This window comes from Rhea americana, unplaced genomic scaffold (genome assembly GCF_003343005.1).
Source record: "Rhea americana isolate MKP2758 unplaced genomic scaffold, rheAme1 scaffold_665, whole genome shotgun sequence".
Classification (NCBI taxonomy): domain Eukaryota; kingdom Metazoa; phylum Chordata; class Aves; order Rheiformes; family Rheidae; genus Rhea; species Rhea americana.
In genome coordinates, this window is record NW_028186829.1 from 2,784 (window position 1) to 14,200 (window position 11,417).

Below are 11,417 nucleotides of genomic sequence, written 5' to 3' on the forward strand. Positions count from 1 at the left end.
CAGCGAGATGCTCTTCACCGAGGCTGGGAAAGCCTCTGCCCTCAGCACCCCCCCCCCATCCTCCTGGCACGGCCACTGCACATAGGGAAACTGAGGCACGGCAGGTCAGGCAGAGCAGCCCCATCCGCCTGGCACACACTGCTCCCCTCCTCCCCAGCACGGAGCCAGGAGATGGGATCAGCCCGGGTTTGGCTGGCCCTGGCTAGGTGGCACTGCCCTGGCCGCATCTCCACCACTGCCCCCACGTCTCCACGCCCCCCCCCCCAGCCCATCGCCGACCCAGCGCCGTGGCAAATCCAGCCGCCCCGGGCGCCTCCAGGACCCTTCCGCACCCCCCGGCTCGGGGCCGCGGCGGGGGCTCCCCGCCAGGAGCTGGAGCCGGTGCCAAGCGGGCAGCGAGAGGACAAGGGGGCCACGGAGGTGAAGTGAGTCGGGGGCCGGAGGAGGGCGAGGGGAGGGCACGGGCAGCCACACAAGACAAGAACCGGCGAGGTCGGGACCGACACACAGCGGACAGACAGACAGACAGACAGGGAGCTGCCGTACTTACAATCATCTGCCATTGAGAGGAGAGCAGAGCAATTGGAGAGAACAACCGTCACATGAGTGTCGTGTCCCTCCGCCAACCCCCGGCTGCCCCCAGGCCAGCCCCAGCCCCRGGCGCCCTCCCGCCGGCCCGGGACCAGCAGAGCCGTGAAGGCACCCCGCGCTCGGGGCTGACGCCGGTCCCCAAAGCGCTCCATGCCCTTACCCTGCTGCCGGCATCTCTGATTTCCATGGCACCAAACTGGTCCCATCCCATCCCTCCCGGTCCATCCCAGCCAGACGGCTGCATCGGGGTGGCTTGCAGCCCAGCGCGGGGCAACATGTCCACTCGAGCCCTGCTGATGCCCGCCCAGTTTGAGGGAGGCAGTGGACGCAGAGCAAAAGCCCGCTCGACCCGCTCGACGGGCTGCTCCAGCACCCAGCCTCCGGCTGCCTCAGCCCGTCTACAGGCCAGAGCCTGGAGAGAGGCCCCCAGCTGGGCCCGGCCCTGCGGCGAGACCAGCCTCCAGCAAGAAACTCTAAAAAATTGGGAAAAATTGCCCAGCGGCATTTGAAACCATCCACACATCCACGTGAGCCTCCTCTCCCCACGCACAGGGCTCTGCACGTGGCAGGGAGGGGACAGGAGCCGGGGCTGGGCTGGGGACCCAGCGGCGCCGGGTTCCTTGCTAGCACTGGAGTTTTGACCGCGTTGGCCGAGAGCGCGCGGTCCCAGCCGGGAGCGACGCTGTCGCAGGGCAGCCCGGCGCCCTCGCTCCCCGTGGGCTGGCCTGAGCCGTGCTCTGCACTGGGGCAAGGTGCAAGCTGGTGGTGGCTAAGCTGGGCCACCTCGCTGCGGAGGGCTGGAGAGAAACAGCCTGCATCACGTCATCCCTTACACACACAGCGCGAGAAGCCCCGCGGCCCTGGGGCACTGGGAGAGGTGACACAGCAGTCGGTGGCTCCTTGTTAGAGCCCATCCTGGAGTCCCAGCTCCCAGCTCCATGACAGAGACAAAAGCCCCTAAGAGCGGCAGGGACAGGGTCAGCTGCGCAGCCAGCCCAGAGCCTTGGGTGTCACCGGTCCGGTGGAGGGGGAACTGCCCCTTCCCTGCTAGACCTGAGAGAACAGAAGCTCCCCCACCAAAAGCCATTGGGATAGGTAGTGGTGGCCCCCCATGAAACCCTGGGGTGCATTGCTACATGCAGGAGCACCGAGACACACAGAAATGCGAGACGGAGCCATGAAGCCTTTAGAAAGCCTCTCTCCAAGGAATGATTCCCTGAGCTTTACTGTGCCTCTGGGTCTTTCTGAACCCATGAGCAAAGGTTCAGTCCCAACCCAGGGAAACTATCCTCATCTTCACATCACCCCCTGAGCCTGGAGAAGATATAGTTCCTGTTCATTGGAGTAATCCCAGCCCCGCAGCAAGGCTGACGTGCCATAGCTTGCTGCACCCCAAGAGTCACCAGATTTACCTGCCGGTGCAGGGCCCGTGCCCACAGACTGATGCTGAAGAGGCACGGCATGGATGCTGTGCCCACAGCTTGGAGGGGAAGGATGGAGAGGAAAGGACCAGTTTCATCTCCTGGTGCCACAATGAGGGTGGCAGGAGACTGACAGTCCTTTGGTGAGCTCAGCTGGATCACACTGGGCACTTGGCTTGAGCATGGACCTTTCCCTCCTCCATTCCTTTCCCGGCCATGAGCTGGGTAGGCAAGTGAAGCCCCCATGTCCTCAGCAGTCAGCAAGGGCTCCAGGCAATGATGTCCCACACAGGCCATCCACACACGAGGTATAACCCCAGATCAGCCACCTGTGGCTCAGCTCCAGTGTCCCTCCTCCCGGTCCCTGTCCTCTGGTACTCACCGTCTGGTCAGTGAGCGGGGGCAGGACAATGGTCTTCTCCATCGTGTTCATTACCAGCTTCCAGAGCTCCTTCAGCACCCGTTTCAACACTGTCTTCTCACAGATCTTGGCAAAGAGGGTCAGGCTGCAGAAAGGGGATGAGGCTGAAGGTCTGAGCACAGCACACCTGGTACCACCCTTTGCTTGGCCACATCAAGGGCCCCACCGTCCCCATGGGATATTGGGAGATGTCAGCCCTGCCTGGGTCCACATTGCTCCTGGGGTGCCTTGGGGCAGCCCAGTTGTCACAAGGGTCCCCATACTGGCGTTGTCCCCCACACTCACTTGCTGTCCAGGAGGTCCATGATGGGTTGCAGGACATTGTCAGCATCCTGTGCAACGCTGCTGCAGGTGCTGGCAGGGACATTGCCAGTGCCTTTCACCTGGCCCAGGATGTCACCCATCTGCTTCACGCACTCCTCAATGTGCGGCTGGAAGCTGGGGGGTCACAACGCCCAGAGGGCTCAGCCCAGAGAGTCCCTGGCCTGGCCTCAGCTGCAGCTCTTAGACCCCCAAGAGCTCTCCCTGCCCAACAGCCCTCGTCCCCTTGCCTGGAGATACCTGGTGGCAAAGACTCGGCTCAGCTCGTCTAGGACATTGTTGAGTTTCACTTGCAGCTCCTTGAGGATATCACTGGCTTCTGTATCCAGCTGGAGAAAGGGGACATATTGGAGAAGACATCAGTATCCCTTATCTGTTCCTGGGGTGCCTTTTGGGGTGCACCCCAAAAGCACCACAGGGTTGGGCAAAGCCTATCCCTGGTCCGACTTGCTGGCAGAGCAGGTGCCATGGGGTGGGACAGGGTGATCCATGCAGACATGAAATGGGAGGAAAAGGGGGTCTGGTCCAGCACTGTGGAGCTGGGGAAGGGGTTGGCCCCTGGGAGAGGAGACTGATATAGCCCCTCTGTGGGGCTCCCCCTTGGGGGCTCCCAATACTCACCTCCTTCCCCCCCATGGCTTCAAACATCTTCTCCAGCTGGACTCGGAGCTGTTGGATGTTGTTCATCAGGATGCACGGCTGGAGAGGTAGGATGGAGAGGACGGTCAGCATCGAACACCACGATGTCACAGGAACTAGCGTCCACACCACCACCTCACACCCCAGAGACACCAAGCAAGGCGGCCACGCCACAAAACTAGGCTCTCTCCCGTCCCATCTGCTCATTTTGGCATCTCCATATCAGAGGCAGGGACGTGCACAGAGCAGGGATGCCCAGGCCAGCCACAACACAGACCCCGCATGGCAGCATTTTGGGAGTTGCCAGGCCTCCTTTGAGCCATCGGACATGAGACCGAGGCTGGACTGGTGACAGTGGGGACCAGCTCTGGGTCTGAAATCACAGCTGGGGTCACTGCGTGGGGTCACCAGAAAGATGAGAGGGTACATCACCACTTTCTCCTTTTCCTTGGAGCAGTAGGAGGCGAAATCCTTGGAGATGATCTCGGCATATTGGAGCAGCACGTTGCTGATGGTCTGCAGCCACATGAAGGATGGGACAGGCCCAGAAAAGAGCAAAGAGGAGGAGGAAGGAGGGAGGGAAGGAGACAGTGAGTCTCATGGCAGTGAAGTAACCCAATGCACGGATCTGCTGTGGCCTCCTTGGGCCCTGCATCCCCCCGGATGTGCCAAGACCCGTGTGGGTGCAGCCGTTCCCAGCCAGACCGAGCATGTCTGGTTTCAACGGGTGGCAGCGGGCAGCTCCAGCATCGGCACAGGCGTGAAGGCATCCGCCACCAGCCAGCAAGCCCACATGCCACTCCCCTGCCACGCTTCAGCAAGCTGGTGGCATTTAATTAATCTAGATTAATTAAACAATTAACTTATTAATTAGCTAATCTCCCACGCTAGCAAAGCCGGGAGAGCCATGGGGTCTCTGGGAGACAGGTTCACTCAAGTGTCGCTGTTGGAGGCAGGTTGTGCCTCACACGCTAGCGCTCGCAGGTGGCATGCAGAGCCCAGGGGCCAGGGACAGCGTGGCAGGTCCCCACCTTGGCAAACCTCCGCATGTAGTGCCCGACGATCTGGGGATCAGGGCACTCCAGCTTCTTAATGATTTCAAAGCTCTGATTGAGCTGGGAGAAGACGTCCACCACGGAGCAGGAGAAGAGGGCATGCTCGGACGTCTGCTGGAACTGCAAGGGGGAGAGAGAGCATGAGCTGGAGGCATGGGGGTGGTTCTTGGCTGAGGGGACAATCCTCTGTCACCCACCCCAGGTTGCAGTGGCCCGGGGACAATCCTGCACCCATCTGCCTGCTAGGTAGAAGGGGAGAACCTGGTGCCAGGCTTGAGTTAGAGACAAGCTCCCATCATACCCCATCCTTCTTGTCCCGCTCCAGTGCTCCATGCAGGAAATCTCGTGACACCTCTTCATTCTCATCGAGCCACTGGATCACAAAGGGCTCAAACCAGCTGGAAGAGAGGCACGTCCCCAGTGAGTGTGACCAGCACTAGACCAGTCCAGCAAGGTGGAGGACATCTGTCACTGCAAGACGGTGAGCAGCATCCCTCCCCAGATGCCCTCGAGATCTGCACTTACGCAGGGTACTCAGGCACGCGGCTCTTGAAGGAGGGGAGCTCGGTCACATACTCGTTGTAGAGCCACTTCACCTTGAAGTGCAGGTTCATGTAGTCGGCGCTCTTGCATAGACGATGCTTGTCGTGCTCTGCATGGGAAGGCAAGARCGGGATGGGGCTGTGTCGCCTCGAGCCCTCCCATCCCTTGGACTGGGGATCTGAGTGCGAGTCTCACCAGGGCCCCAGAGGTGGCTCTGGAGATGCCAAGGAGATGGAGCAAAGCTAGATTGGGCTGTAGGTATTTCTAGGGAGGGGTGTAACCTCAACATGATGTTAACGGAGGTGATGAAACAGCCTCCCTCATGCCCCAGCAGCCTTGTTCCTGCCCAGCAGCCTTGTTCCTTCCCAGTGAATACTCAAGTGGGAACCGAGGGGCACTCACCCTCCATCGCGTACTTCATGTCCTGAGCAAAGAGGTTCCACATCACCTCGGCACTGATCTTCCCCACGTTCAGCTCCTGTGGGAACCTGGGGAGGAGAGGACAGTGTGCTCACCGGGTGACTGGAGCATGAGATAAGGCTCCGTGGCCAGGGCCAGACCACAGCAGGGACCCATGTCAGCCCAGGCATGGCTAGGGCTATCCCCAGACTGTCCCCAACCTGGTGGGGCTGGTGCACGGAGCCAGGCTCAAGGCAACCTTGATGGTTCTTCTTTGCCTGCTGCTTGTGGCGGGCTTATGTGGTTGTGTCCATAAATGGGACTCCTGGGGTCTTTCCCCAGCTTGACAGCTAACTTGCTGCGCAGGTTGGAAGTAAGTCACCCACCAACTCCTCCCCTGCCCCACGCCTCAGTTTTCCCACTTCCAAAGCACTAATTCAATCACGAATCGAGCACAGTGCCCTTTCCCCACATCTACTCACTGGTTCAGGCAGGGCGTGTAGGAGTTCTTGTCCTCTTCGATAATGGAAACTATCAGGGTGATAAGTTTGGACCAGAAATCCAGGTTCTTGATGCTGGGGCCCTGCTCCTCGGGGGGCACCTCGCCTTTCTTGTTCTGGAGCGACGGGGACACAGAGGAGGCTCCAGTCACCCCCATGCCCTGTGTGGCTCAATTTCACGGTGGGGCTAATGGGGAGGCTGGCAGGCAGTCACTGCTGGTCCCTCCCATGGTGCTGGGGACCTGGGATCATCCACGGGCTCCACACAGTCCCCACGTCCGTTAGGGACATGGGACCAGTCTCGACTGCAGCAAGGGGCCTCAAGCCCTGCCCAGGACTTGGGGCCTGCTCTGCGTGGGGCTGAGCACCCTGGAGAAGGGCCAGAGCAGCAAGGGGGCAGGGGGAGAAGGGAAGGAAAACCCAGTGAGGTGGGGAAAGGGATGGCAGGGAGAGCAGGCAGGTCCCCCTGCCCTGTCCCCACCACGGCTGGGGGCCCAGGGCTGGCTCTGAGCGCTCAGGGGTGGCCGCGTGTGCGAAGTCCCAGCAGGTCCCAGCTCTCCTTGCCCTGCTCACCGGGTCTGTCTGGTACTCGCGACTGTACAGCTCATGACAGTTGTTGAAGATGTACTCGTAGGTGGAGTTGAGACAGGCCTTCACGCAGTCCTTCACCACCTGGCTGGCTCGGGGTGGGCTTTGCAGCTCCTGGACCTGCACGGGGAGCGAGACGTGGAGCCAGCTGCATCGGCCATCGCTGGAGACAGACCCACGGCCCCAGACAAGACCCCGGCGAGCCCAGGAACCGCCTTGGGGCCAACGCTCCCCCCAAATCCGGACAGGCCTGGGGCCACGAGGAATCCAAAGATGCAAATCCAACGGGAGCAGAAAAGCTGAGGACATCGCTGGGGCAATTGCCCAGAGTACTGAGGGGGAGGCTGCCCCCCCCGAGGGATGGGGAGAGAAGGCAATACCTTCATCCGGAAGAAGGTGATGCTGGTTAGCAAATCCACCGTGGATTTGAGATCCTGCAGCCGCTCGGGGCTGCTTGCAGGGAAATTATTCTGCGAAAGGGAGAAGAAAAAGCTGTCAAATGTGGGGCGCAAGGGCCACCCAGCCCAGGGGCCACCAAAACCCGGGCAAAACGCCTGGTTCTTCCGGCAGGAGAGAGCAGCCGCCTCTTCCTTACACAGGTGGGGAAACTGAGGCACCGCAGACTGCTTACTCGGTACATGGAGAGGTCGATCCGCAGGGAATTGTGCAGCTGGTCGAGGAGCTTGACGAACCGTTCTTTCTGCGGAGAAACACCCCGGAGCCAGGTAAACGGGGGAAAAGCGCCCGGGACCGTCCCCCCACCCGTCCCCTCCTCCCCGCTTCACCTGGCTCTCCCAGCCCTGACCCTGCACCGCCCCGCGGCTCGTCCCCCCCCCGCTCCTGCCTTCCTGCGGGCCGTGCCCTGCCGGGGCCGGGCGCTAGAGCAGCGTGGCAGGACGCCTGCCGAGAAGAGCCCGTCCTCGCCGGTGGCCGGGGGGTCGTCAGCGGGCGGCGTGGAGCGGATGGCTGCAGTCGGAGGCTCCCGGGGCAAGCGCAGCCCCCGCCGGAGGACGAGGTCCCCGCTCGGCGACGGCGGGCAGTGCGGAAGCGAGAGCCCCCCCCTCCAAAAAAAAAACCCCTGTGGGCGCCCAGGGATCCCCTTTGCTCTCGCTGGTGGGGAAGGGGGGGGAGACGGGCAGGTACATCTGCCCCGCCGGCCAAAACTCCTCTGAGGCCGGGGCGAGCGGAGGGTGCCCACGATCGCGCCTCCGGCCCCCCCGGGGGCTTTCACAGGCTCCAAAGAAAGAGGATGAGGAAAGAGCCGCGTTGGCAAAATCTTCCCAATTTTGGGCACGAGCTGCTTCGGGCCTCGCCGAGACGATGCCACCTTGCGCGACCGGGCTGGCTCCAACCCCGGGCAGCTCCGGGGGCCGCGGGCAGGGAAGCGCCCCGGGCGGGCGTCATCCCCCGGGGAGGGGAGCTCTGACTCGGCTCGGTCCGGGGACCTCGCGCGGGGCCGGAGGATGCTAACCCAGGCCAAGCCGTTGGGCTGCTGTGCCGCAGCTGAAGGAAAAGCAACGGAAACGCCGTTCGGAGGCGCTTTGCCCGTGTAAACGTCCGCAAACCCGCAGGTCTCCCTGGAGAGCCCCGGTTTCACCCGCAGCCGGCGGCGCCCCGCGAGCCGGGGCCGGGGCCGCCGGCGCAGCCGCTCCTGCGCCGCGCGTCGGCATCGCCCTGCCCTGCGAGCGGGGAGGTGGCCGGAGACAGGGGCTGAGCCCCGCATCCCGGCGGGGATTGGGGGGGGGGGGCCGCCGGCGTGGGGCCGGGGCAGCGGCGTGTCGGGGGGACAGTGCTCCCCGGCGCCGGACGAGTCCCGCAGCCTGCGTTTTTGCGACCGCAAACCTTCCGAGCGCTCGCCCGCCGGAGACGGCAAAGCCAGGCTTTGGGCCGAGACCGTGCGTCCCCGGCACACGACGGCTGCAGCGCGCTTTAAAACCGCACACGCCGGGCGCTCGGGCTTAAAGCGACACGGCCGGGCGCTTTAGGACCCAACCTTTAGGCTCTCTAAAAAAAGAGAAAGAAACAAGTTTTTAAAACCCTACACGTTAGAGAAAAGGCTTTTCGTGTGGTTTTTTTCCTCTTTTTTCTTCCTTCCGCTCTGACCCTGGTGCGCTCGCTCGGCTCTAGCTACCCCCTGCGCTGGCTGAACCGGGAGACGAACCAAGCCGGCCTCTCTCCGCGCGTGCTGCTGCCTCCAGCCCTCGCTACCCAGCGCCTCGTCCTAGCCGGGGCCGGGCTCCCACCTCGGTCCGCCCCGTGTAAACGCAGAGCGGCCGAGCTGAGAGCCCAGCCCGTCCCCTTTGCACCTCACCCGAGGGCCAACCCGTCCCCGTCGCAAAGTCGCCCCGGGCGCGAGGTGCCGCCGGGCGCCCCGTCTCTCCTCCGGYGCGCTCCGGGGGAGTTTGCTCCGGGCTCGGGTTGCACCCGACGCGCTCAGAGCCGTGCAAAGCTCCCGGCGCGCGGCAGGCAAAAGCGTTTCGTCGCCGCCGGCTTTCGCGGCAGGCGGACGGATGCCGCAAAGGTTTCGTTCTCCTGCTGGAAGGGCAGCGCCCGGGGGGGGGCTGCCGGCGACGGGCGGCGGTTTGCAGCGCGCTGTCGCCCGTCGATCGAAGCCAGGTCGAATTGCAAGCAAAGCTTTACCGTAATAATTCGGGGAGCGAATTTAGACCTTCTCCCAGAAGACGGCGGCCAGTTTCCTTCCCGATCAACGGGAGGTGGCTTTATTTCGAGGCACGGAGGCCGAAGGCCCGCTGCCTGGCTGCGGTTTGGAGGGCGGGGGCTTTGCACGGCCCTTTTTGCCCCACAAGCCCCCCGCCCCCAACCCAAGAGAAGAGAGAAGAAGGAAGGAGTGTTTACGCACCATCGGACTTACCCCGAAATTGGAAGCGGCAAAGCGGTCGGAGGCGGAGACGTTGGTGGAGGCGGTGGTGTGCGCGTAGTAGGCGTTGATGTTGGCGAGCAGCGTGCTCATCACCGCCGGCACCCCCGGACACATGTATTTAGAGGAGAGACAGGCAAAATGCCTGGGGGGGGGGGAGAGGAGGGGGAAAGGACAGAGAGGGGAGCGATGGCAAACCAGCGCAAACGGCAGCGGGGGACCGAGGTCCCGGCAGGAGGACGGTCCACGCGGGGCTGGCGGAGCCGCCGGCACGGACTCACGTCATGGCCTGGTAGATGGACTCGACGCCGTAGCGCATGGCAAACTCGTCGACGATCTCCTGCGCCGTCTCGTCGAAGTACACCTTCCAGGCGTCGTCGCCCTTGGCGTCGGGGATCTTCACCACCCCGTTGTTTTGCAAATCCGTCACGAAGTGGAAAAGGTTCTGGAGGCGCAAGAGAGTCCTTACCGGTCACCGGCGGGTGCTGCCGCCGGGGACGGGGCGACGCGGGCGCCCGCGGTCCGGCGGCAGCCCCGGCGGTGCCCGCTGCCTGCTCACCTCGTGCAGACACGTGTACTGCACGTGGTACGGGGCCACCTTCTCCTCGCCTTTGATCTCCACGCTGATGTGCAGCCGGATGGCGCCGGACACGGCCGACTTGTCCGTCCGCTTGTCTGCCGGGGGCGGAGAGAGAGGGCCGAGACGTGAGGGTCCCGTGTCCCCCCCCCCCGCCCGCCCGCCCGCCGGCCCTTTGCGACCGGGGGCCTCTCCGCCTCGCTCCCTGCCCGCGAGACGGGGCAACGCGCCGCGCCGGGGGGGCTCCTCGCCGGGGCCGCGCAGCGCCTGGCACCGCCGGGCCTCGACACGACGCAGCTGAGGCATCGTAATAACAGATTTGGACCGGAACCAACTAAATCCCCAGCTTGCCAAGGCCCTCCGGGAGCGAGGTGGCCCGCTCTGTGCCTCAGTTTCCCCCTCTGCAGAAGCCCAGTGCTGCAGATCTCYGGGGCAAACGGCTTTGAGGGGGAAAACCCTCGACCGCAGCGGGCTTTGGATAATAAAGGATGTTTTTCACGGCAGCCTCRACGCTACCGTGCCGAAAACGGCCTCCGCGCCACGCGGCGGCAGGGCCAGGCTGCCCCAGGGCTGCGCCGGGAGAGCGGCAGTCCGAGCGGGCAGCGCCGGCGCAGCCGCTTACCGAGGTTGTACCAGACGTCCATCTCGCCGCTCAGGGTCCGCACCTCGATGATGGTCTGGCCCAAAAAGTCGTCGGACTCCCTCTTAAAGCGCTGCTTGACGCGGGACTTGATGTCGTCGTCCTCGTCCCAGACGCGGACCTTGATGCGATCGGAGGAGTTGTGGCACTCGCTGCAGGGGGGACAAGAAGGGAGAGCTCCCAGCGTGAGCGGGGAAACCTTCCCGGCCGCTCCCCACGCCTCGGTTTCCCCAAATCAGAGCCAGCGCCCGTCCCTCGCTCCCCACGGCCAGCTCCGGGCTGGAGCCGGGCGGGAGTAGAAGCGACGGCCCCGAAAGCCTGCAGGAGGGCAAAACGCAGCCGCTTTGCCCCCTCCTCGCGGGGGAAGCTGGCCCGAGCCCGGCCGTCCCCGCTAGCCACCACGGAGCCGCCGGCACTGCTGTTGGAGCCCGGCGGCGACAGCCCGAGGCCGGGGGATGCCCGGAAACGCCGTCCCCGGGAGCCTGAGGAGCCTGGCGCTGGGCTCCCCCTTACCCCAGCAGCCCCCTCCACCCCGAGGGTGTCCCTGGGGCAGGATCAGGCCCCCGATTCCTGGCACCCCGCAGGGGAGCGGGTGCCCGGCGGGCAGAGCAGGGGCTGAAAGCCGGGGGGGGGGGGACGGAGGCGCACGGGGCGGACTTACAAATGGAAATTCTCCTCCCAGACCGGATTGAGATTGCCGTAGATAGTTTTAGTCCTTTTTTTCGTCTTTCCAACCTGAACAGTAACATACGGGTCACTGGAACCTGTCTTATCCTTGGCTTGCAGACCCTGGGCACAAACGACTACAGCACGCCACGCACACGCGTCCACACGGAGGCACACG

At 63.7% G+C, this 11,417-nt stretch overlaps 1 protein-coding gene across 1 annotated transcript in view; it reads right to left on the reverse strand.

Moving 5' to 3' along the window:
- Positions 1-2,394: 2,394 nt before the first annotated feature.
- UNC13A (unc-13 homolog A) overlaps positions 2,395-11,417 on the reverse strand; it is a gene marked incomplete at its 3' end in the record, with an annotated part of 36,760 nt that continues 27,737 nt past the window's right edge. Inside the window, exons 17-34 of the mRNA XM_085320896.1 lie at positions 11,235-11,376; positions 10,556-10,725; positions 9,916-10,031; positions 9,638-9,801; positions 9,351-9,501; positions 7,110-7,178; positions 6,859-6,948; positions 6,464-6,598; positions 5,873-6,006; positions 5,394-5,479; positions 4,974-5,100; positions 4,750-4,846; positions 4,425-4,568; positions 3,826-3,909; positions 3,376-3,453; positions 2,995-3,083; positions 2,719-2,871; positions 2,395-2,518 (exon numbers count right to left, since the gene is read on the reverse strand). Of these exons, the coding sequence (XP_085177022.1) occupies positions 2,395-2,518; positions 2,719-2,871; positions 2,995-3,083; positions 3,376-3,453; positions 3,826-3,909; positions 4,425-4,568; positions 4,750-4,846; positions 4,974-5,100; positions 5,394-5,479; positions 5,873-6,006; positions 6,464-6,598; positions 6,859-6,948; positions 7,110-7,178; positions 9,351-9,501; positions 9,638-9,801; positions 9,916-10,031; positions 10,556-10,725; positions 11,235-11,376 (2,153 nt within the window). The remainder of the gene's footprint in view (positions 2,519-2,718; positions 2,872-2,994; positions 3,084-3,375; positions 3,454-3,825; positions 3,910-4,424; positions 4,569-4,749; positions 4,847-4,973; positions 5,101-5,393; positions 5,480-5,872; positions 6,007-6,463; positions 6,599-6,858; positions 6,949-7,109; positions 7,179-9,350; positions 9,502-9,637; positions 9,802-9,915; positions 10,032-10,555; positions 10,726-11,234; positions 11,377-11,417) is intronic.